Source organism: Myotis yumanensis, unplaced genomic scaffold (genome assembly GCF_028538775.1).
Source record: "Myotis yumanensis isolate MYYU_CA2020_CCGP unplaced genomic scaffold, mMyoYum1.0.hap1 SCAF_16, whole genome shotgun sequence".
In the NCBI taxonomy this organism is placed as follows: Eukaryota; Metazoa; Chordata; class Mammalia; order Chiroptera; family Vespertilionidae; genus Myotis; species Myotis yumanensis.
Genome location: NW_027223767.1, coordinates 38665199 through 38690865, shown reverse-complemented (window position 1 = coordinate 38690865; position 25667 = coordinate 38665199). Strand labels below are relative to the sequence as shown.

General features: G+C 52.5%; 1 protein-coding gene across 2 annotated transcripts; it reads left to right on the top strand.

Annotated features, from left to right (window-relative positions):
• MPP3 (MAGUK p55 scaffold protein 3) lies at nt 1-24795 on the top strand. 2 transcript variants are annotated; one of them, XM_070394257.1, is made up of 20 exons: nt 1-46; nt 334-412; nt 1151-1210; nt 1416-1534; nt 1757-1834; nt 3350-3430; nt 3643-3780; nt 6874-6955; nt 7925-8010; nt 9799-9873; nt 13162-13358; nt 15302-15366; nt 16526-16546; nt 17119-17160; nt 18283-18447; nt 18550-18630; nt 20939-21032; nt 21233-21341; nt 22739-22861; nt 24337-24795. In XM_070394257.1, exons 3-20 carry the CDS (start codon nt 1186-1188, stop codon nt 24511-24513), a joined length of 1758 nt encoding a protein of 585 aa, XP_070250358.1. In that variant the 5' UTR covers nt 1-46; nt 334-412; nt 1151-1185; the 3' UTR covers nt 24514-24795. The 2 variants fall into 2 exon arrangements, with proteins under 2 accessions (XP_070250358.1, XP_070250357.1); XM_070394256.1 differs by lacking the exons at nt 1-46; nt 334-412 and adding an exon at nt 505-1016.
• The last annotated feature ends 872 nt before the right edge of the window (nt 24796-25667 follow it).

Here is a 25667-nt window from a genome sequence, read left to right as displayed (position 1 = left end):
CCGGCCCGCGTGGCTCCGGGGCTGGAGCGGAGATTTCGGCGCCCAGGTAGGAACAGACTGGGGACCGGGCCGCGGGGAGGGGCCGGGCGGGGCGCGGAGGATGGGCCGAGACCGCCTCTGTGCCCACCGCAGCCTTGCGGCCCCCAGAGCCCCCCGCTGGGGGCAGGGGGAGCGCAGTCCCCGCCCCACGGCTCCCGGTCCCCCCTCCCGCACCCCCCCCCTCCCCTGGCGCCCCGCTCCTTCCCAGCCGCCGGGCATCCTGCGAGTCCGCCCCCAGCGCCCCCCAGGTTTCGCCCCTCCTTCGCTCAGCCTCGCTCCTTGTTTGTCCCACAGGTTCCTCCTGAAGGCGAGCTGGAGTCTGTGCCTGCCGCCTGGGGGAGAGGCGGGGTGCTCGGCTAGAAGGAGCCAGAGGGCAAGTCCGGCTTGGGGGGCGGGGGGCGGGGGGCGGGGGTTGGAGGGCCGGGTACCATCCTTATGCATCTTAGTGTCACCCGTGCAGTCGCGGAGGGGCTGGCCCCGTGTTTCCGGAATGAATGAATCATCCCTCTCCTCCTCCCCTTCTGGAGGAGGACTTTTTGAGGTCCACGTGCTGCAGAGCAGTTGGGGGGCCTTCTGAGGCAGGACCCCGCTGCGCTCTCATTGCTCCTCCTCTGTATGCTCTGTTCTCGGGGCAGGCTTCCTTCCGGTTGGGGCTTGGGGGATGGAGGGAAAGGAGGGAGCTTGTAGGCCCAGCCAGATACTTGTTGAAGGTGTGACGGGCAGGGGACTTGGCCGAGCCTCACAGAAGGTCACAGGAGAAGGGGGTGTTGTGGAAGAGAGCGCCCAGGCAGCCAGGGGCCACGCGTCGCTGAATTCCTCTGAGCCTCTGTTTTTCCATCGGTAGAACAATAATATTAGCATTCATTCCTCGGAGCCTTGTGCAGATTAAGAACAATGTCATATGAAATCACCCAGCACAGTGCTTGGCACATTGCAGGCGCTCAGCAAACCGCGGTGTTCTCCCCGTTCTGCAAAAAGTGAGCAGAGGGTTATTTGTTCCCGTCCCCTCTGTCCCCACATTGGCCACAGACAGACACAGTAGATGTGTCATCACTGTTTGTTGAATGAATATGCTTCATGGAGCTTCCCCCTCCTCCCCCTCTTCCTCCAGGATCCAGGCAGCGCGGGGAGCTGACCAGCACAGACATGCCGGTGCTGTCCGAGGACTCCGGTGAGTGCGGCCTGGGCTTGGTCTCCCAGCAGCCGGGCTGGAGGGAAAGCAGGCTGCTGTCAGCTGGCTCTCAGGAATGTGAGCCTGGGAGGGAATGTTCACAGGACAGGCTGATGTGTGGTTTGAGGGCCCACCGGGGGTCTCCCTGGGCGTCTCCGTGGAGGTACCGTTGTGTTTGCTGTACTGTTTTCCCACACTCTGGCAGGCTTGCATGAAACCCTGGCGCTGCTGACCTCTCAACTCAGACCTGACTCCAACCACAAGGAAGAGATGGGCTTCCTGAAGGACGTGTTCAGTGAAAAGAGCCTCGGTTACTTAATGAAGGTAAAGCCCCCTTTCACCCCGCCTGGTGAGGGTTTCTGGAGGTCACCCTAGCCGCCCCGCTCCCCCAGGAAGGCCTTCAGGAGCCCACTGTGCAGGGCCTTCTCTTAGCTGCCCTGTGGATGACCCAGTTTGCAGCCCTACAGCCGGGCGGCCGGGTGGTGTCCAGGGTAGAGCTAGGCAGCTGGCTTGGGAGGCCCCAGCCGGAAATCGCTGTCTTCGCAGATTCACGAGAAGCTTCGCTATTACGAGAGGCAGAGTCCAACCCCTGTTCTGCACGGCGCCGTGGCCCTCGCCGAGGATGTAAGCCCCAAGTTTCTCCTCTGGTGTCAGCCTCTCCCTACCCGTAGTGCTCTGTGTTCTTGCCTCATCACCATTGCTCAGCCGGGGACTGGGGAGCCCCACGGTGAAGAGTGTCTCCTTTCCCCCTCCTCCTCCTCCTCCTCCCTCTCCTCCTCCTCCCCCTCCCCCTCCTCCTCCTCCTCCTCCCTCTCCTCCTCCTCCTCCTCCTCCTCCTCCTCTTTCTCCCCCTCCTCCTCTTTCTCCTTCTCCTCCTCCCCCTCCTCCTCTTTCTCCTCCTCCTCCTTTTCCTCCTCCTCCTCCTCCTCTTTCTCCTCCTCCTCCTCCTCCCCCTCCTCCTCCTCCTCCCCTCCCCTCCCCCTCCCCCTCCCCCCTCCTTGTCCTCCTCCTTGTCCTCCTCCTCCTCCTCCTCCTTCCCCTCCCCTCCCCCTCCCCCTCCCCCCTCCTTGTCCTCCTCCTTGTCCTCCTCCTCCTCCTCCTCTTCCTCCTCCTCCTCCCTGGGCCTCCTAACAGGCGGGGAGGAACTCGTGAGCCTTGGACTGGGCTTGGGAACATGGTGACATGATGACGCCCACTTACTCTGTGTTCCCGAGAAAGTGTGCTTCCCCAGCTGTGAAATGAGAGCATTTGGATCAGATCGGCAGCTCCAAGCTGTTGAGGATGGGCAATAGGAACAGGTCAAACAAGACTGGTGTCTGGAGAGGCCCAATGTGAAGTCCTGGGGGCAAGGGACTCGCAGTCCATCCCCGCTTCCTGGCTCAGGCTTCTCGTTGTTTAAAGGAAGGCGTCCTAATTTCCTGTGGGCCTGTCCTCTGTTGCATGTTTTGGGGAAAGCTGTCTCTGTTGCTGACTAAGTCCAGCTCCTGGGTAAACTCACGTAACCCCCGGAGACGTCCTGTGAGGGGAGGCCGCAGCCTGTGGGCGCATCTCCCTCTCCTTTCTCCTCCGCGGGATATGGTGATGAGCAACATGTCAGGTTGCTAGGCTCCCAGGCACAGCCCTGCCTTCCCTACTAGCTCTGCAACCTTAACCAAGTCAGCCTCTCTGAGCCCCAATTTCCTCAGTTATAAAAGAGTGTAGTGATTAGGGCACAGATAATGGAGCCAGGTAAGCCCAGGTTAAGTCCTGGCTGTGCCGCTTCCGAGCTTTCTGACCTTGGGCAAGATATTTAATCTTTCATTTAATTCTCATCTGTAAAATGGCAAAACAATAGTGCCCGCTACATCTAGTTCACCGTGAGCGCTGAGTGAGAAGGCCCACGTAGAGCAGCTGACGCCCGGGAAGGGCTTCATAAGTTAGTGCCCGTTAGGTTCACCCTGCGGAGCTGCTCAAGCTCTTCTGACCCCCGTGTGAGTTCCCTGGGAGCATCGGTCCTGGGTGCCTGAGGGTCCCATGTGCCTCTGGGTGCTGTAGCAGCGGCTGGGAGGGCTCTTGGGTCTGGGTCCAGGGAGCAGGGTTTTCCCTGGGGACTCCCAGCAGGCGTGAAGCACCCACAGCCACCGTCTCGTTGCCCTACAGGTGATGGAGGAGCTGCAGGCCACCTCCGTGCACAGCGACGAGAGGGAGCTGCTCCAGCTGCTGTCCACCCCCCACCTCAGGGTAGTCATGTTGCGGTCCCTGTGTCTCCTGAGCATTCAGTCATGAAACTGAGGAAAGGGGGCTCCTCAGTGAGGGATCCTAAGTACCAACGTCCGGGGTGGTTGTCTGGCATGAAATCCGAGACCCCCCCCCCCCCCCCGCCCGGCCAAGGCCCCCTGCCGGACCCCTGGGAGCTCTGGGCCAGCCTTTCATTTCTCATGCTTTCCTGACAGGCCATGCTCATGGTGCATGATACGGTTGCTCAGAAGAATTTCGACCCTGTTCTCCCCCCTCTGCCTGACAATATTGATGAGGACTTTGATGAAGAATCAGTGAAGATTGTCCGCCTGGTAAAGAACAAGGAACCCCTGGTATGTGGCACCCCACCCCCACCCCCTTTCCCTGTTCCACCCAGAAAACTGGGAAGGGACCCTCCTGAAGGCTTTGGAGTGAGTGATGGCAGCATTGTCTGGGCTGTCACTAGTCCCTGCAACGCTTCTGTGCGCAGGGAACCCCTTTCCCTGGGTGGATACAGCCTCCCTCCACCGTGGCCAAGCTCCTTTGTGCAGTAAATAACCTGCACGACTGTACGGGGCAGCTCTGATCATCGTGCTCTGAACTGGCAAACCACGGTCCAAGGGCCAAAGCCAGATTTTGTAAATAAAGTTTTATTGGCACACAGCCATCCTGTTCCTTTCCGTATTGTCTACAGCTGCCTTTACATTGCAGCGGCAGAGTTAAGTACCCGCACAGGAGGCTCTGCGGCCTCCATGGCCTAAAACCATGGCCTAAAACACTTACATCTTTACAAACCGGTTGCCAGGCCTGCTCTGAATCCCGAGGAAGCCCAGGCAGCAGCTATTCTTCTCCGCAGCTGACAGGTGGTTATCATGCTGGTCCTGGTTCAGCACTGATTGCTGGGCAAAGGGACAGGGCTGTTTATTAGAAGGAGGGAAGGAGGGGAAGTCCAGAGAATTGAGTGCTTGCCCGGAAGAACACCGCTGCAGGCACTCTCCATAGCCAGCTTTCACCAGATGACCTCAGATGACCCCCTGCTGCAAACAGAGCGGGATCTCTCCTCTGCCTCTGTTTCCCCTCTTTCCAAACGGGGCAGTCACCCACCGACTGGGCAGACACCTCGTGCACCCTTCTGTGTGCCAGGCACCCTGTTGGGTGCAGGCAGTTCAGACCTGGGAGTTCACAGGAGGTGGTGACTGGGGGCTTCCTGGAAGCGGTGATGCCTGTGCTGAATTCCCAAAAAAGTGAGCAGGAATTTTCTAGAAGGAAAAGGGAGAGGGCATGCCACAAAGTAGACTGCACGAGCAAAGCCACGGGAAGGTAAATGGCCTGGAATATTCAGGCAATCGGAGCTGCCTGGTGTGGACATAGAATGCCAAGTTGGAGGTACGGAGCGACAGGGGTGAGGCCAGATCAGTGGCAGGTCATAAAAGAACCTGCTTGTCCACGCAGAGTTCTTAGCTTGACCTCGAAGGCGGAGGGAGCCATGGAAAGGTTTTAAGGAAGAAATGGCACGGCTAGATGTGCAGTGCAGAAAGACCACACTGGCTACCCAGTGGAAAGCCATCCGGAGAGTGAGGCCTGAAGCAGAAAACCAATTTGAAGGTGGGGGCCAGACCCATGAGGTTCAGAAACGGGGCTTGACCTAGACCCGTGGGAATAGGGAAGAGAAATCCAAGAAATAGTTCAGAAACAAAATGGTTGTTACGTTGTGACTGCCGCCGTTTGGGCAGGAGTCGGGGAGGCACCTGGGATAGTGCCCAGGTGTCCTGCTTGGACGACCGTGTGGTGTTGAGGCCGTAATTCTGGGAGGAAATAAGAAGGAGCTCAGGCCCCACTGAATTCAAGAGGCCCGTGCAACTCGAACTGGGGGTGTCCGGGAGGTGGAAGGATTATGTGTCCAGAGATAACAGACTTGGCAGCCCCCAGCCTGCGGGAGGGGTTAAAATCACACCTGAGAGGCCGACACCTCCTGGGTGGAGAGTTTACAAAGTGAGACATGAAGAGGGCCAGATCCCAGCCCTGTAGTCAGCATTTCAAAGGCAGGTAGAGGAGGGCTCAGCAAAGGAGATGACTAGTCCTTGAGAAGCACTGGGAGAGAGGTGTCGCCAGGGCCCAGGCTGAGACCGAATTCCAGAGGGAGGGTGAGCACCAGAGTCAGGCAGGAGGCTGGTCGGAGGAGAGCAGGCTGAGGGTTGCAGCTGGCCGGCCATCAGGTGCTTTTGCTGTTGCATCTGAGGTTGCCGGGCTGCGTGACTCTGAGGGCAGGAAGCAGAGAGAGCAGATGCACCCTGTTTCTTTAAGAAGCTTGTTCCAAAGGAATGGAGACTGGCTCCCGCTGGATGGGGCTGCAGGCTTTTTATGATGGGAGAGACGTGATAATATTTTTAGGTCCAGGAGAGAAGGGGCATTGAGGATGCAGGAGAGGGAGGGTGGGCAGAGGGACCAGCCTAGACAGGAGGAGCCCCTCCGCTAAGATGGGGAAGGAGGGAAGGGAGGACACATGCTGGGAAACATGAAGGTCTAGGGGGCAATTAGCCACAGGGTTCTCAGCTAATGGCCTCTCTTTCCAGCAGCATTTATCTTAGGTACTTCAGATTGATGGCACAAACAAAGTTAATAAGTGCACCAAAGTGTCTGCAGTTACAGCCCATGATAAATGGCTAGCATTTATTGAACACTTACTGTGTGCTAAGTGCCCTGTATGTTTTACCTAATGTAATCCTTGCACCACCCCGTGAGTGAAATGTTACCCCACACCCCAGAGGAAATAGAATCAGAGAGGACAAGGGGCTTCCTTGCTTTTAGTAAATGCCAGAATGGATTCAAACCCAGGGCTGTCCAACTCCGGAGCTTAGCTCTTGACCTGACTGCCACCCTGCCCTGCCACTCACTGTCCAGCCTGTGTGACGCACGAAATTGAGGGCTTGTTAGACCTTTCTCATCCTAGATCACCTCTCTTCTGTGCTTCATGGACCAAGTCCTGGTCCCGAAGCCCTGGTTGGGGCATAATTGATTCCCTTTGGCAACAGAAGGCCCTGTGATTGGTTACAGACAGGATGAGAATTTGCTGGCACATACTCTCCTCATTATTAAATGTCTTTGCAAGAGGCAGTGATAGAGAAAGCTCTGGATTCAGCATCACAAAAATCTTTCCTCCTTCTCGGCTGGGTGACCTTGAGGATGCTTCCCTTCCCTGAGCCCCAGTTCCTCGTGTCCAAAATGAGATGGGCGCTGTGTTACTGTGCTTTGTTTAAACTGAAGTGCTGTGCTACACTAATGGGAGATGTCAGCTTTACTGCATCCTCAGCATTGGAAAGGTCCCCTCTGACCTGCTCTCTGAGATGACAGAGGGAGGGATGGGGAGGCTCTGGGGGGTCCAGAGTGTTGGAATCAGAGGTTTGTGGGTGCTTCTGAGGAGCCTGCCTGCTCTGTCTCCCATGCAGGGCGCCACCATCCGACGGGATGAGCACTCAGGTGCTGTCGTGGTGGCCAGGATCATGCGAGGGGGCGCAGCAGACCGGAGTGGTGAGTGGCATCAATGGCTACCTGGCCAAGGCGATGGCCTTCATCCCCCAGCCTTTCCCCTTTGGCCACGGGTCTCATCTTCCCCTCCTCTGTGGTCACCTGTTTGGGAGGTACTGGGAGTGGGGGTGTGGGGATGGAATTCTCTTTCACCAGCCTGGTAGAAATTTGAATTGTTTGAAAATCTCTCAGACATGGAGAGATGAGGGGATCAGGACTCATGCATGCAGCATGGGCTTGGTGGGTAATTCCTAACTGGGGGGCAGGGACACCCTTCCCCACCACCAAGTTGCACTATTGCGGAAGGGAGGGTGTTCATGTCCCAGATTTGTTTGGGTGGAAAAGAAGTTCAAATCACTGTGTGGGGAAGAACTGCTGAGTCAGAGGCAAACCTCCTGGTGTGGGGAGCATTATCCCCACATCTGGGGATCATGGTGTGGAGACTCCTAGACCAGAGCTTCTCAAACGTGAGCAAGCACACGACCCCCCAACCCCCCAGCATCTTGTTAAAAGGCGATTCTGATTCAGCAGGTCTTAGGTGGGCCCCAGATTCTGCACCCCTGCCCGCCTCCGTGGTGCTAACACTGCTGGGCCAGCGTCCGCTTTCAGTAACAAATAGGGCCCAATACCCGGAGAGGCTTGTCCTGACAGCGGAGGCCAGGATGGTGAAGAGTTAATGCAATTTTTAAAGAAGCCGAGGTTACAGCAGAAAGAACACAGTCTTTCTACATCAAAATGACTGTGTCTGAACACTGGCTCCATTACTGAGCAGTGTGGCCTGAGGCAAGCTGCATACTTTTTCTGGATCTCAGCTGCCGACTTGTAAACTGGAGGTTTCACCGGGTGGTTGTGAGGCTGTGACGCCGGGTGAGGCAGCCAGCACGCAGTAGGGACTCCGTTCATCCTGGTCCCAGCGGTGCCCAGAGCTTCGAGCCCCTTTCCTGTGCTAACGGCCGCTCCCGTGTCTCCTAGGCCTGGTCCACGTCGGGGACGAGCTCCGGGAAGTGAACGGGATCACAGTCCTGCACAAGCGGCCCGACGAGATCAGCCAGATTCTGGTCCGTGCTACACGTGGTGCTTTGGGGACCCAAGCCGGGTGCTTCCAGAGCCAGGGCGGATCTGGCTCGGTCCCCCTGTTTTCATGGGAGGGCCGCAGGCAAAGTGGCCTTACAGTGCTCCTGGGTGCGGGTGGGGGACAAGGAGGAGTTGAGCTTCCAGTCCAGCGGTTCTCAACCTGTGGGTCGCGACCCTTTGGGGGTCTAACGACCCTTTCACAGGGGTCGCCTAAGACCATCGGAAAACACATATATAATTGCATATTGTTTTTGTGATTAATCACTATGCTTTAATTATGTTCAATTTGTAACAATGAAAATACATCCTGCATATCAGATATTTACAAGACGATTCATAGCAGTAGCAAAATTACAGTTATGAAGTAGCAACTAAAATAATTTTATGGTTGGGGGTCACCACAACATGAGGAACTGTACTGAAGGGTCGCGGCATTAGGAAGGTTGAGAACCACTGCTCTAGTCCATCTGCCTCTCGCAGACCCTCTCTTCAGTCATTCCCCGGACCTCTAGCTCCCTTTCCTGAGGACCCTTCTGGGAGACCCCCTTCAAAAGGGTCCCCTCTTCTAAAGGATCAAGGAATATGGACTAAGAGGTTGAAGCACAGGGAGGACCCAAGCAAGGGATTTGGGATCAGACAGTCCTGGGTTTGAATCCTGCCTCCGCCACTTCCTAGTGGTGCAACCTTGGGCTAGTCACCCAGTCATTCTGAGTTTTGATTTCCTCTCCTGGAAAGCAAGGACAGGGATGGTTCCTCATCCCATGTGTGGTGATCATTCGGATGTAAACATCTGGAAAAGGATACAGCATTTCACATCTGTGCTGGGATGTAAACAGCCTCCAGAGTCCATTCTGGGAGTTCAAGCCAAAACTGAAATTGTAGAGCCCCAGTCATAGTTCTGTCCTCTGTATCCTCAGCATCCTCCCCCGGCATGACACTCCTTGCTAACTTTTAAAAAAAATAATATATGTTTTTAAAAAATAGGGCATGTGCCCTGACCAGGAATTGAACCCTGACCTCCTGGTTCATAGGTTGACGCTCAACCACTGTGCCACCCTGGGGTGGGCAGCTAACTTCTTATGGTTTGGGGGCAGAAGCAGGCTGAGATGTGAAGCGAGAAGGCTGGCTCTTTAAGGCTGCAGGCAGCCCCTTCAGTCTTCCTGTCTCACGGCCCTTTCTCTGGTTCTGGGCACCGACCTTGTGTTCCAGGGCGATGCAGGGCGAGGGAGATCAGTGAGAGATGCTCTCATGGGCTGACAGCTTCTTCCTCACGGGCCCCCCACGTGGGGGTGCAAAGTCTCTGTCAGGCAGAGGGAAGAGGAACCCCTGGGAAGACAGGCGTGGCCTGGGATTGGAGACCCCACTGGGGAGGATGGAAGCAAAGAGGAAAGTACTGATTGGGAACCAGCCCCAAATGAGGCAGGAAGGAGGAAAAGGAAACGGCCAGGTTATTAAAGATAACCCAAGAAGAAGGAGAGAGGGCAGCCCTGGGGGGCACGAGAGGTCAGGAGGGAAGTAGAGCTGGATTCAGTGTACGCATTGTCCTCGGGGTCTCATTTAAAATCTTATGCCCCTTTGTCTGAAGTGCAGGTATTGGCTTTTGAGTTTTGCTTTGTTAATTCAGCCGGTGCCACCATGGTTGGGTGGGTCCCAGGGGAGGCATTGAGTCTGACTTGCCTCTGAACGTGAGTTTTGAGACCTGGGAAGTGAGATGTGAACTCACGAAGGGCTAGACCTGGGGGATGATGAGCCTGTGCTCTCTCTCCTTTCAGGCTCAGTCCCAGGGATCCATCACCCTGAAAATCATCCCAGCCACCCAGGAGGAGGACCGCTTAAAGGAGAGCAAGGTATGGGCGGGGGGAGCTGGAGGGACGGGGAGGGCTCCAGCCTAGCCTTTGAAATGGTCATTTGGGAAGAGATTGTACATCTGGTCCTCGGAACATGTGCTCGATAGATTGCCATCCTGTCACAAAGTGATTCATTATTTGTACCCTGCCTGTCGGTAGACCAGATTCGACCTAGCTTACTAATACCTTTTAATTGAAATAGAAAATCGGGGCCATAAAGAGGAGGAGAGGTACCCAGTGTGCTGGCTTTGGGACCAATTAAGTAACTGCCATTTATTTCGCCGTGTAGCCTACCTTTGTGGGGCACCTCCGCTGTGCCAGGTGCTCTGCCAGATGCTGGCGACAGGGTTGATTAGGAGCTTTGAGGCTTCCTAGTTCAGGGGGAGGCCGGGGAGCAAGTCTTTTATTGCCACGTGACAAGTGCTATGGAAAGATTCTCTACGGGGTTACAGGTGCCGTGGAAGGTGTCGCACGGGAGGCACGAGGGAGTGAGGCTTGAGATGAGTGGGTCCCTGGTGAAGAAGAGGTGGAAGGAAGTTCAGGCAAGGGGTCTGCATAGACAGAAGCTCAAAGTAATGGAGAGGATTATATACTGGGGTGGGGTCTGGGAGTGAAGTCGGGGAGGTGGGTTAGGGCTGTCTTCTGAATTACCTTAAGGCTTGTGTTTTTGTTTTGTGGCTTTTAAAAAAATATTTTTATTGATTTCAGAGAGGAAGGGAAAGGGAGAGAGATAGAAACATCAATGTTGAGAGAGAATCATTGATCGGCTACCTCCTGCACACACCCTACTGGGGATCGAGCCTGCAACCCAGGCATGTGACCTGACCCGGAATTGAACTGTGACCTCCTGGTTCATAGGTTGGCGCTCAACCATCTGAACCATACCGGCGGGGCTGTGTTTTTTTTTTTTGTTTTTTTTGTGTGTGTTTTTTTAAGGGGAGTGATGCAACCATGTTTGTGTTTTAGAAAGCTCCCCGAGGTAGGCACATGGAGGAGAGTGGAGCAGGTGGAGACTGGAGGCAGGGAAACCTGGTTGCAGGCTGTTGGCAAAGCCCAGTGGAGGGGGCTGAGACCTGAGCTTAGGGTGGTGGTAGAGAGGACAGATAAGGGCATTAATTAATTTCAAAAACATTTGGATCTGAACTACCCTCACAGTCAAGGCAGAAATAACATAATGAATTGCATGCTTTTCTTTCCTTTTCTTTTAAATATATTTTTATTGATATCAGAGGGAAAGAGAGAGAAATATCAATGATGAGAGAGAATCATTGATTGGCTGCCTCCTGCACGCCCCCTACTGGAGATTGAGCCCACAACCCCGGCATGTGCCCTTGACCGGAATCGAACCTGGGACCCTTCAGTCTGCAGGCCGACGCTCTATCCACTGAGCCACACCAACTAGGGCAATTGCATGCTTTTCATCGGTGGAAGGAAGGGAGCATGCCAATGTTTCAAGAAAGCTGATTCCCAGCCCCGCCTCCCAGTACTAAGTACAAGAAAGAGGGTCCTTCCAGCACCTGGCACAGAATAGATGTCAGTAAATATCTTGATGAATGGGATTAACAAATGGACATTGTGTTTGATGTCAGTTTTTTGTTTTTTTAAACAAACCAAGAAATAAGTTTTTGTGGTTAGTTTCTTATTTGCACTCTTCCACTGCACCCCGGGGCAGCCATATATGGGCTCTCACCTGATGGAAGGTGGTGCTTTCTGGGATGAGTTACTGTGGTCCCCAGATGCAGCTGCTGAAGGTTTTCACTTGATACAGGGAGAGAACCTGGTTTTCCAGTCCCTTAGCTCATCCTTCCTAAGTATTTCTTCTTCTTTTTTTTAAAAAATATATGTTATTGATTTTTCACAGAGAGGAAGGGAGAGGGACAGAGAGCTAGAAACATCGATGAGAGAGAAACATCGACCAGCTGCCTCCTGCACACTCCCCACTGAGGATGTGCCCGCAACCAAGGTACATGCCCTTGACCGGAATTGAACCTGGGACCCTTCAGTCCGCAGGCCGATGCTCTATCCACTGAGCCAAACCGGTTAGGGCCTAAGTATTTCTTCTTGAGCCAGCAGCTTGATCTGGGCTGGCCATTGAGGATTATACTCTTCTGAGTGTTTGGACCCTGGTGACACCGGTGGCTTGATGAGGGTATCTGTCCTCACAATACCTCGGCACAAGGTTCTGACTGTGGTCTAGCTGAATCCTTTCTGGAGGGCATAAAGGAATATGGTTTGAATCTGTCTAAGGCAGTGATTTTCAACCAGTGTGCTGCCAGAATTTATTATTTTTATTTTTATTTTTTGCTGACAGAATTTTTAAAACATGCAATACGTGACTATTTAGTCAGGGGCACTGACCTCTTTTCCCTTAGATTGTCAAATAAAAATATGACAACAGCCAACACAACAATAACCATCCAGTGTGAATGAATCAAAATTATACCTATTTTGTTTTTCAGATTGGCCAAAAATGAAATATTTTGTGTGTGTGCCACAGAATTTTAGTACTTAGTTTATGTGTGCCATGAGATAGAAAAGGTTGAGAATCACTGCCCTAAGGAAGCCCTCTGGCCTTTTTTTTTTTTTTTGATCTATTTGCTGTTAAGTAATTGGGCCCAAATAGGAATAAATAAACCCATGCCACTGAATTATAGAGGAGAACCAGGAGGTGTGACAAAATGCTGTGTCTCCCCACCATCCTCTCTGGAGGGGGTGACTTCGGGGTAAAGGGGAGAGTTGGGGGTTAGCCAAGCGTGGGTCAGATGAGTCAGGATTGAACTGTAAAAATGTGGGCCTCAAGTACCCACTGAAAAATGATGGTGAGGAGTCGGTAGCAGTAGTTTTATTGGTGTTTGTGTTCTTACCAAAACATCTAGATCACTTATTTAACAGATGGCTGCTGCCTTCATTAGGGGCCGTTAGCAGATCAAAAATCACATTTGAATGACGGATGTGCTTGCCTTTACTTTGTGTCCCCAGGACTAATTGTTGCATCGTGTATGCTGAGCACAGCAGATCAGGTCATTAAGGAAACGGTTAGGTTGGAGAAAGATATTCAGACACAGGGCCCATCTGTTAATTTTCTGATTCTTGAGGGATTTCCTGACTCTAATATCCAAAATGGTTGAAGAACAATAAGAAAATATGTGCAGTATGTTTCTGATTAGCTATCCATTCTCAAGGCTGCTTATGCTTCCTAACGGTAGTTGTCATTTGACTTTCAACGTGGCATAGACATGTCCGTGTCTCCACGATGAAGGGCCGCCTCACCCAGCCCGTCCCCTGCAGGTGTTCATGCGGGCCCTCTTCCACTACAACCCGCGGGAGGACCGGGCCATTCCCTGCCAGGAGGCAGGCCTGCCCTTCCAGCGCAGGCAGGTCCTGGAGGTGGTGAGCCAGGATGACCCTACGTGGTGGCAGGCCAAGCGAGTGGGGGACACCAACCTTCGAGCTGGCCTTATTCCCTCCAAGCAGTTCCAGGAAAGGTGGGTCTGGGGGTGTTGCAAGGGGGTGGTTCTGGAGTGGCAGAGGAATGGGTACATGGCAAACCCACGAATCTCTGCAACCACAGCCAGAGGGACACACTGTGTGTTGTTCCCTGAGGTAAGTACCAATTGTACTTGTGTTTGTCCTTCTTGACCCATAACCAGTGGCGATGACTGTTTGAGATTTAAAGAAATACAGTAGGTCCTCAGGTTACATTGGAGATATGTTCCTATGGTGCCACATAACGCACTTTTCGCGTAAGTCAGAACTCACCTACATAAGCACCTACGTCATTCACATGGAGCACATACACAGCAGTAATGAAGTGAAACAGGAAAAAAAATTTAAAAGAAAGATAACAATTCCTGACCTTTACTTGTGGTAAATAAATAATACAAAACATAAAACACTTATGTACATACGTCGAAATGACGGAACTTTTTTTTTTTTATAAATAAGTGGGAGATGGTGACGTAACCACGAAATGACGTACGTTGAATCCGACGTAACCCAAGGACTGTCTGTATATGGAAATCTCTGTTATTAATGTATATTGCATAATACATACTTAGAGAAAGTTGACAAACAAAATATAAAAATATGGAAGAAGAGGACAAGGAAAAGAAAATTACCCAAAGGCTCACCACCATCTAAACTACATAATTATTTCCTTTCTGTGCTTTTTACATGAGTGTTTTGAGATCTTGCTTTTTTTTTTTTTTTTTACTATACATTTGACGCCAGCATTTTCCACAATTGCCTATTAGTTATTGTGTGATTGTAGTGGCTACGTACTAGTTCATCAGGAGCTACACCATTCATTCATAGGCAGCATGAATGGATTTGTTGTGAATGGAGCTGTCCTGTGCCGGGCATCCTGTGGGCTGCTGTGAACCCTGCTTTCTGCCCTGGAGGAGCTTACAGTTTAGCTGGAAAGCTACCCCTTCCCCACCTTTCAGTCTTCCCCAGTGTTTCACAGCTACAAGCCTGCAATTGTTATCTTGCACATAGACTGTCCCTCATATTTCAAATTATTTCCCTAGGATAGATTTCCAGAAGTGTAAGTTCTGGGTCAGAGGGGCTGGCAGTTAAGACTGCATTGGCCTCCCCTGAGGTTTGAAGTCTTACAGACCTCGTTCATCTATCCGTTTCAGTGGTCCCCGACCAGGGGCAGCGGTGTCCCCCGAGAACCTGTGGGAAGTGCAGATTCCTGGGCCCGGCCCCAGACCTGCTGAGTCAGAAAGTCCGGGGTGGGCCCTGCACTCTTTGTTCTCACTGAGGTTCCAGGCGATTCTGAGGTGCTGCAGCTTGAGAACCTGCTCTCTTTCCTCAGGGGAGCCTCAGACCCCTCCGCATCTTTGGCTTCACAGGTCTTGGGGGCGGGGGGAGGCTCTTTAGCTGCATTCAGATGTGGAAATTGAAACACCTCCGAGAGCCCTGGCATTTTCTTAGAGGTGAGGCCTTGGCAGCTGCCTCTCCACTAACAACCCAGCTGGATGATGTGTCTGGCTGAGGTCTCGGTGGGAGAAGGGCCTTAAGTCAGGGTCACGTTCACCCTCAGCCTCTCCTGAGGGTCCTGCTATTTTCCAGCTTCCTCGGGAATGGGAAGGCCAGGGGAGAGGAGAGGGGGCCTCCCTTCCTTGAGAATCGGTCGTAGGACAGTAACAACCAGCTGCTGACCCGGGCACTGGGCTGGATCCCTGTGTGACCTTTAGGGCTGGGCAGGCGTCTTCCAGAGCAGGAGACTCCGTTCCTTTCCCCTGTGAACCAGTGCGTTCCCTGGAACTCGGTGCGATGCTGGAGGCCCTCAGGCTGCCAGGCTGTGCCCACCTGTAGGATCCAGCATCAGTGTCTCCAAGTTTTCTGTAAGACCCCCCACCCCCCCGCCCCCCGGCTGGTTCCGTGGCCCAGCTCATGGGCCTGTCCTTCTCCTTGTCCACAGGCGCCTAAGCTACCGGAGAGCCACGGGCACCCTGCCGAGCCCCCAGAGCCTCAAGAAGCCCCCCTGTGAGTAGATTGGCAGGGATGGTACTTAAGGGAGGGGCCGGGGTTAGGACTCGGGGGCTTTGTGCCAAGAAAAAGCAGGCGCTGGGCAGGAGGCAGCACCAAGGGCCTTCTCTGACCTCCCAGCCTCCAGAGGAAGGAGGGGGTGGGGGGGGGGGAGAGGAAATGGGGGTTAAGTTGGGGGGAGCTATTCCCTGGAGAGGAGCTCATGGATGACATTAGGGGGCAAATTAGCACCTCTCCCAAAATTATGTGCAAACGTGTGTGTGTGTGTGTGTGTGTGTGTGTCTGGCTGTTGGTCTGTGTCTGGGAGAAGGTCCACAGCTTTCATTAGATGCCCAAGGAGGGCTCTGGTCCTGTCCATTTAGGAACCTTGGATCTGGGGAGACAGCTCTGGAGATCCTGTGCTTCTGTGTTAGGGATCAGATTTGGCAAATAAAAACCAAGATGGTCAATTAATTTTGAATTTCATATAAACAACAAGTCATTTCTTTGCATAAATACATTTGTCCCAAATACTGCACGGGCTATACTTCTACTAAATGCTGATTCCTTGTTTTTCTGAAATTCAAATTTAGCCCAGTGTTTTGTATTTTTTCTGCCAACTCCACTCCGTGTAGCACTTTACCTTTTAGAAAACACATCCACCTACCTTCTTCCTTGTAATCGTCACAACAGCCCGTGAAGCAGTGGGCTCAGAGCACCTCCTTTTCCAAGATGGGAAAACAGAGGCTCAGGAGGCCAAGGGAGTGGGACGAGGGGGGCCTGTGATCAGGGGCCCAGGGAGGGCCTGGAGAGGACGCTTGCCCACTGCGGGCTCCTAGAGCAAGCTGCTCCCCTGGCCTGGCGGCTGCTGCCCACGCCCACTCCTCTCCACGTGCTCTCAATCAAAGGGCTGCTGAATAAATTGGCCTTGAGGCTGCTTACGCCAGCGATGAGCTGGCTTTCTTTGAGCTGCTAATGAGACACACACGGGAAGACTAATTAGAGAAGTCCTGGTTTAATAATGCAGCCCAGCTCGGATCACAGGTTTGCCGGAGGAGAGAAAGGGGGGACAGATGGAGGGCTCCTCAGGCACAGAGGCCATGGCTGTCTCACGGCCGCAGGGCCTCCTGTTCCCCTCTGCTAACGCTGTTCCATCTGTCTTTTGTGCAAACCGCAGATGATCAGCCTTGTGACAAAGGTAGGCCTGGTATTTGTCCCCTGTGTGCATGGACAAGGCCCCCTTTCTGTGGAATGTCTGGGGCCGGAGGGGCTTGTTCCTCTCCCCCCATTCCAACTTCGGGGTGGCTGTGCCCTCCTGCTCCTTGCCCACCTCTCCCTACTCTGCCAGCTGGTCCAGCCTGCTCCTTGAGGCTGCAGAGCTGGGGGGGACAGGGCTCAGCCTTCCCAGGACTCTGGCTGGGCTGATTGTAACTGGCTGGGTAGGAGGCACGAGGCAGGAGCGGGGCAGGGCTAGTGAATCTTCCCTCCTATTCACAGGGATCCTGACTCAGGGACTGGGATGGGGTCTGCTGGCCCGGGACCTGCTAGGGCCTGGAAAAGTTACTTGAGGAATAAGCATGGAGAACTGAGCTAAACAGAAGAACTTGGTTTTTTGGTGGGGGGGAGGGTGGTGCCAGGACATGGGATTTCTCCTGAGCCCCCCTGAGACACAATCCTAGAGGGCTCTTCCTGGCCATCCAGGGGCCGGGCACCTCTGGGCTTGGGTCTGTGCCCAGAAGGGCTCACTGGACCCCTCTGTTTGATTCGCAGAGACCTGTGACTGTGAGGGGTACCTCAAAGGGCATTATGTGGGTAAGTAGCAGAGAGATCCTGGGACAAATTCTTCCCCCAACATCCTCTTCCACGCCATGCACAGCCTACCACGGGCTCCCGGGGCAGGGAGAGGCAGAAGCAAAGCCATCTGAGCGCCCAGCTGGGGCCTGTGGGACCCACATTCCCCTCCATCTGTCAGCAGAGGAGGGACTGGCCTGCCCAGGCCTTGCCCGCCACCTCAATGTTCACCAGCTGCTGACAGCCGAGCCCTGGCACGGACCCTCCATTAATACTGATTGTATTAGTCTGGTGATCTCAACTGTAGTTTATTCAGTGGTTACGCCACCACCGTACCATAAAGGAGCCTTTTACTAGTTTCCCAAGTACCTTCGCTTCTTGCATTTTGGTCAGTCTTTTCAGAGACCTGAGAGACAGGCAAAGAGTTTTTCTGACTTTCGATTGGGAAGTAATTTCAAACTTACTGACAGGTTGTAAGGATTGTACGAAGAACTCCCATATTCTCTGCACCCAGATTCACCAGTTGGTTTCTGCCACGTTTGCTGTATCATTTCCGTTTTCTACATCTATGCATCTTCTCCTGAGTCGTGGGAGAGTTTGCCACAGACAGCTTGTCCCTTCACCCTAAATACCTCGGCATGTGGTCCCTCAGGACAAGGACATTCTCTTATATAACCCAGGGCAATGGGTTATATAAGATCCCACTCTGGGAGTTTAACATGCACACAATTCTATTATATGCGTGTTTATATATAACACCGTTTATATTAAATTGTTGCCGATTGTCCCAACAACATCCTTTAGAGCATTTTCCCCTGACCCGGGACCCAATCCACACATTGCATTTGTAGATTTACATTTCCGTTTCACAAATAAGGAAACTGAGGCTCAGAGAGGTGGTGACCTATTCAAGGTCAGTCACATGCCGAGTAAAACAGGGACCTGGGACCCTACTTTTGGATGCCGGGTTGTCACCCTTTCACCATGTTACTGTGTGTCTGGATCAACCCCTTTCTGTGTCTGGAGGCGGTTGGGAGAGGCCAGTGGGCCTCAGACCCACCTCCAGGTTAGGCCAGGTGGGAAGAGTCTTTGGTGGGAGGTCCTGGGACAAATGTCATAGTGCCCCTTGCCCTTCCCCCAAAGCTGGTCTTCGAAGGAGCTTCCGGCTGGGCCGCAGGGAGAGACTGGGAAGCCCGCAGGAAGGAAAGACGTCTGCAGTAACGGAGCCTCCGGAGCTGCTGACCTATGAGGAGGTGACCAGGTACCAGCACCAACCCAGTAAGCGGCCCCGCCTGGTGGTTCTGATCGGTAGGTGATGCTGCATCTCCAGGGAGTGGGCTGGTTTCCTCCCTGGAGGAGCGGGGAGGGAGCTCAGCAGGGTCTCTGGTCAGCTTTCCCTTCATTTCCCAGGGTCTCTGGGAGCCCGGCTGCACGAGCTGAAGCAGAAGGTGGTGGCAGAGAACCCACAGCACTTTGGCGTTGCTGTTCCACGTAAGAGGGCTGGTGGGGGGGAAGGTGGAGGGGAGGGCCCTACACATGAATATTTCATGGGGCCTGACTCCCTGTATCCATCCTCATCCTTATTTGGGGTCTGAGGGACTGCCAAGCACCGCCTGCTATGAGCAGATCATGGGACCTGGGCGTGAGGGGACTGACCCACTCACTCTGAGTGGTCCACTGGGACCCGCTGAGGCAGAAGCTGGAGGACAGTAGAATTGTATGCATGTTAAACTCCCAGAATTGGCTTGGTTCCTGCCTGGGATGGGAGTAAGTCTAGAGCACATTGCAGGCAAAGTAGCAACCTCAGGCTAACACCAAGGGGCCTCCTGCCTCCTTTTCCAAATGGCTCTGACTGCTGTGGCCCCTGCTGTCTGCTTGGAAAGAGAGCAGGGCAGGGAAGCCAGTGAGCCAGCGAGCAGCATTGCTTGGGTTCTCCCTTGTAGCCGGATCTGGCCCATCAGGGTGGCTCCTGAGTCTAGAGGCAGGCAGGGATGCTGAAATCCAATAGGAAGATTGGATGTGATGAGGAAGAGGAGAATGAAGAGTGCTAGGACCTACACCAGGAGCTCTTCTGTGACTAACTTGGTCAGCTTTCCTAGTGCCCCTGAGATGAGGGACTATTATCATCCCATTCTACAGAGGAAGACACTGAGGCTCAGGGGTTAAGTAAGTTGCCCAACATCACACCGTTGGTAAATGGTGGAGCCAAAATTCAAACCCAGGCAGCCTGCTCCAGTCGCATTCTTAACCAGGCTGCATGACAGCCTGCCTCTCCCTGCCCTTTCCATCCTGTAGGACTCTGTCCATCCCTTGGCCTCTGAAGGATACAGTGTTGGCACCTGGTGGCCACCAAGGGGGGGATGCTGTGGTGGCGGTGATGGACTTTTTTGGAATGTTTTGAGGAAGGGCTGCTACAAAGCCCCTGGGCCTTGGGGCCCATAGCCCAGTCTGTGGGTTGTCAGAATTGTCTCACAGAGCCCAACCTGAAATGGCAGGGGTGGGGATGGGGATGGGGTGTGGGGTTGGGAGGCCATTCTGGCAACACATCAGTAATGGACCTGGTAGGTTTCAGGGAGCCGCGGTCTTCCAGAGACTGAGAGGATGGATTGAAACAGGACATGTGGAACTTGCTCACACATAGGTCCTTTGAAACCCTCAGACCCACCCCTTGGGGGAAGGGTACCTGGATGGTCAGGCCTACCTACTTCCACGTACCCCACAGATAGGTGACTTTCCCCCTGGCGTTTAGGAGCTGGGGAGTTAGTGAAGGCTTCCTAGAGGCAGTGACCTTTATGCTGGGTTTTGAAGAGTAAATAGGAGTTTTCCAGGCAGAGAAGAAAGGAAGAATTCTCTCTGCAGAGGGAACAACACGTGCAAGCGGTGAAGGTGAGACCAGACGGAGCAGTGTCGGGGGCTGGGGAAGCTGAGTTGGAGGCTGGGCGGATCATGAGGGTCCCCTATGCTCATCTAAGGTCTTTAGAATGGAATCAGAGGGTGAATAAACATTTTAGAGCAAGGGAATGACATGGTCAGGAAAGCGACCCCAGCGGCTCTGCAGAGGTTGGCCAAAGGCACCACATCTGGAATACAGAGCATCTCCCTGGTGCCTCCCCCGCTTTTCTCTTGGGATGCGCAGGAAACGCTGTGTGTTGCCTCGCGTGTGCTCTTGTGCTGTGGCGGACCCGTTTCCCCCCAGGAGTGTGCATCTCAGTTATGTTATGGAAATCCAGCGGAAAACTCTATGTGCTATGAAATTGTGTGAGAAGCGACATCTTCTCTGTAAAGGGACGGTCTGCATGTCTCCTTTCTCTCAAAATGAGAAATACTTGAGTCAAGGATTGAAAGCAGACAGTAAGGTTACCTATGTTTGTGCCTCCTCTGCTCTCAGAAAGCAGTTAGGACGAGGGGCTCATGAAAGGTTAGGCCTGGGGATCTTCCCCGTGGTTCCTTGATGCATCAAGGAGGCAGTTTGGCCACGTGCTCAGGGCCCACACTTGGCAGGAGACAGAGAGCTCAGACCTTGGCTCTGCTACCTGCCACCTCTGGGCTGGTGACATGGTGCTTCACCTCTCTGCACGTCTTGGTGTCCTTTCCTGCAAGATGGGAGGCCTCTTGCCTCCATCAGAGAGTGTGTGAACCAGCGATGCGCCTGGAAAGGGCCCTGTGCCTGACATGGATGGAAGACGTTGCTTTATGTACAAAGCATCAATGAACTCCGAAAGGGCACAGGCTCCCTGTGTTCGCACTCACTGTCATGTGACCTCTCCTTGCCCAGCTTGCCTTGTTCTTTCTTTAAAAGATACCACCAGACCCCGGAAGAGCCATGAGAAGGAGGGCGTGGAGTATCACTTTGTCTCTAAGCAAGCATTCGAGGCCGGCATACATCACAACAGGTACGTCCGCTGGGTGGGCCAGCTGGCCCTCGGTGCGGGTGCGGGTCTTTGCATCTGCCCCGTGTTCCATTTGACCCCCAGGAGGGCTTCCAGGGAAGGCGGAGGAGGGGGGAGAGAATCGTGGTGGAAGTCCATCCATGTTTCTGTGCCAATTTGGACGAGCTCGGGAACCCCAGGCCTTTTCCGCTTTGGTGTTTTAGGTTCCTGGAGCACGGGGAATTTAAGGAAAATCTCTACGGGACCAGCCTGGATGCCATTCACGCTGTGATGGCCAAAAACAAAGTTTGTTTGCTGGACGTAGAGCCAGACGTGAGTTCCTGGGCCAGTTGGGCATGTTTTATTCGTGGAATTTATAAACTAGAGGGTTGTACATTTTACAGCATATCTGACCTCAGTTTAAGGGAGTTTTATTAGTCTAGAGCACTGGATAGTAAAATTTCTTGGGGTTGCCCTTTGAGAAGCTAATGAAAGCTTTGCATCCCAAAATATGCACCTCTGTACACCAAAACTGCATTGACATTGTAGGGAGTCATGGACCCCCTGGGCAGCCAGAGACCCGGGATAGGACTCGCTGCGTGGACTAAGTCATGCAGTTGAGGGTGGCGCCGACTGGCCAGTTGCGATGGGACAGGAAATTAGATGTCAGTGCCCAGCTGGAGGCTGGGACTCAGCTCTTCGTACCAGCGAACCTCCTCCTTGAACAGGACAAGTGAAGTCAGTGGCGTGGGGACCCCCGAGGGAGGTGGTCGGAGAACAGTTTGAAAGGGAAAAGGGGGAGACACGTCCCTGTGAAGCGCTTCAAAAACCCTTTCCGTGTTGCACACCCTGCCTGCTGTGTACTGGACAGGGGCTGACCCATCGTTTGCACCTTGTCTTTGAGAAACACTTCTAAGCTTTGACCTCAACCTGGAGATTTTTTTATTCCTCTATAGAAATAGCACTCTGGTTTTGATATAAGCTATAGGCTTTATTTTATAGAAGTTTGCTTGAAACAAATTCCAAAAAAGCACATTATACATAAGGAAAACCCTCCCTAATTTGGAGTTACTGGGAGTTGGCAGTCAAAATTTCAGGATTTTATTTGGAAAGTGATTTTTATTGTTTTGGCTGCAAATTGTACATATAGCACTTTAATGCCGGTGTTTCCAAACAGAGGCCCTTAAGATACAATGCACTAATCGGACGTTTGCATATTGAAAACCTCCTAAAGTCTTCAGAATTTGTTTCAAGTTCTTAGTCTCTTCATTTGCTTAGCAAACCTTTTCTTTGACCGTCAGTAGGAGGTTTGGGCGATAGCACACATTCCGAACTGGTGTAGTCCAAGTTGATGACTAAATAGATACACATTGAGTCCTGCTGGCTCACCCGTCGGGCCTGGGCAGGTAGAGAAGGGCATAAGGAGGTTAGTTCGAGCTTGTGGGGTCAGAGCCAAAGAGATGACAACTCTGGGAGCAGAGGCTTCGGAACCTCCCTTCTCAGCAAGTAGGCCCTCAGGCCTCCAGTTGAGTCCACAGTCAACGTGGAGAGTGAGAAAACGAGCAGAAGAGGAGAATGCCCAGCTGCAGCTCGTTGTCATATGACCATATAGCCGGAACCTTTACCACTGAGGTCATGTGGTGAAGCACACCATTATGGAGCATTTGAAAATTATGTTTCAGAGTAAAATATTTTCAAAGTGTATAATATTCCTGAACTTGTCTTCACAGGCACTGAGACAGCTGAGGACCTCAGAGTTCAAGCCCTATATTATATTTGTAAAGCCTGCAATTCAGGACAAAAGGAAGATGCCACCCATGTCCCCAGCTTGTGAGGACATAGCAGCCCCACTTGTAAGTTTAAAATTGGTCATTTCTTTCATACTTTTTTAAAAATATGTTTTTATTGATTTTAGAGAGGAAGGGGGAGAGAGAGAGATAAAACATCAACAGACAGACAGGGCTACAGGATGTGTGTACAGAGGGAGGGCGGGGTGGGGTTGAAGATCCAGGGGCCGTGGCACTGGGTTACTGTGGTGCGCTTTGGACACCAGAGGGGCCCTGCAAGATCCAGTATAGAACTGGGAAGCTTCTCCAAATTTCATCTAGCTTTTCCCCTCCTGGGGGAAAGGAGGAGGAGGAATGATCTGAATCTTCTCTTAGGTCTCAGCCGTCTTAGGTAAGAACTGTTCCCTGGCCCTTTAGAACATTATCTTTGAAACTGCAGGCGCTCTCCCTGAAGCAGGAATCGGGTTTTGATTGGTGACAGAGAGAAGAGGAGGAGGGACTTTTTTGGAAGGTGGGTCTCTTTGGGGGAGGACAGCTCACCCCGCTCCATGGCAGCATCCAAACACTGAGCCCCTAAAAGCAGAGGAGAGAAGGCAACACGGGACTGGAAAGAGATAGGAGGTGGGCGAATGCCAAAGACAAATTTTGTTTTGCAATTTGACTTAGAGTGGATCTGCCACTTTCTTCCCCAACCCAAACTAACGTTAGTCAACTCTCTGCTTTAAATTCTGTTTATTAGAGGTGTCTTGAATGCAGCAGCAAACATTGTGTGAGTTTGGTAAGGCGGGATCATTGGCGATCTATAACTTAGTGTGAGGTGTCAGGAAAATAATCTAATTAAAGGAGGCAGGTACCTAAGGAAATGGGGAATTTGGCCAGTGTTGTCCCAGCACTTTCTTAACTCTACTTTCTTTCTTGTGTTTGGCCCTGGTATAAGGAAATGAAAAGAAAAATTGAGTTCCACAGCATGAACTTAGGAGTCTTCAGAGGGCATATTATTGATTTCAAAGAGGGGGGAGAGGGAGAGAGAGATGGAAACATCAACGATGAGAGGGAATCGTTGATCGGCTGCCTCCTGCACACACCACACTGGGGATCAAGCCCGCAACCCCGAGCATATGCCCTGACTGGGAATCAAACCACAACCCCCTGGTTCATAGGTTGATGCTCAACCATGGAGCCATGCCGGCGGGGCCAGAAATGCTTTTTTATTGTTATTATTTATAGGTCTTTCCTGTAATTATTTAACCAAATTGCCATGAACTTCATATCATGGCTTGCCGTTAACAGGTCCTGAGTAGATATTTTGTGAATGACTGACTGAACAATGAATGATTTTTTTCTACTGCCCATTCACTTTCTTGGAAGTTTGCTAGGATATTTTCACTCCACTCTGTTCTTTGTGTACACAGTTGGTTATTCATGGACCATAGTCATCAGTCATCCCTTCACTTGGGACATTGCCCAAGACACAAGGTGTAGGTTTCCTGTTTGAGGGGAGAACCACCCTGTTGCTCCATAACTGCCCCTTTCCTTTGCAGGATGAGGAGCAGCGAGAGATGTCCGCCTCCGCCGCCTTCATTGACCAGCATTACGGGCACCTGGTGGACGCTGTGCTGGTGAGGGAGGATCTCCAGAGCGCGTACAGCCAGCTCAGAGCTCTCTTAGAGAACCTGAGCAAGGACACTCACTGGGTGCCCATTAGTTGGGTCAGGTAACTATATCCTAGAACAGCCCCATTGGAGGGGACCTGGAAGACCGCCTAGTCCAGCCATGTTACCATCAAGGAATCCCAGGTGTGGAGAGGGGCAGGATTTTCCATGAACGCCATCAACCAGAAGAGCATATGTGGGAAGTCCCGTTCATTGGTTTTTATCTGTTGTTTTCCACTATACCCCCCTGGAGCAGAAACCATGAGTTGAAAGGGGGCATAGCACACAAGAACACATTTCCTTCATTAAAGTGTCACAGGCAAGTTGACCCTGATTCTTTGTACCAGAGTTAAGTAGCCACTGTCTCTTGGGGATGGGGGTGTCGGGTTTATACAGTGCCGATCTGCAGGGATGTAGGCTTTAGAAGTAGGGTGACGCCTCATGGATCCAGCTCTGTTGGAAGTCGAGTTGCTTTATCCAAGGGGATTTTCCCATGCAACTGAAGTCCCCCTGTCTCCAAGCATCACAATGTGGATTTTCATCTTGTTGAAGGCAAGTGCTTGCCGGGCACTGGAGAACTTGCTCCTCTGCCTTCTTAAGTAGTGGGCATACATGAACTTCTATGGAAGACGGAGGCACACGTCACTGTCGGTGAGTTACTGTGCTGTGCTGACACGGAGGCGTTTTCAGGGACTACTGAGGAAGGCAAGGCTGCTTGTCCCCTTTCTAAATACCCCGAGACTCCTACAACGGAGCCCTGGCTTTGTCTGATTGGTTCTGATCCACCCCTTGTCCCTCATTACTGACAGCTGTGCCGGTTCTTGCCTGTCCCTACCTCAGATGATAGGGCTTCCTGTCGTGCGAGATCACGGGAAACCAGACGATCCCTCTTGTCGAAACTGTGTCTGAGTCAGGATACATCAGTCCTGACTGTGAACATCAAATTATATAGACTCTGAGTGAGTGGCTAATGGTCTGTCTCTGAGCAAAACTGCCATACAGGATTTGTGACATATCTTAGCTGCTCGGAGAATTTTATTTCTTATTAATAGCCAACGTATGTCTTTATTCTGTGCTGGGAGCTATGCCGTGGCCTTTAAGTACATTACTTTGACAAATACCCCAAGCCTATAACATAAGATTCTATCATCGCTGTCATACAATAAGAATAATAAGGCTTAGGAAGTTTAAATAACACGTTCAAGCTCACACAGCTTTAA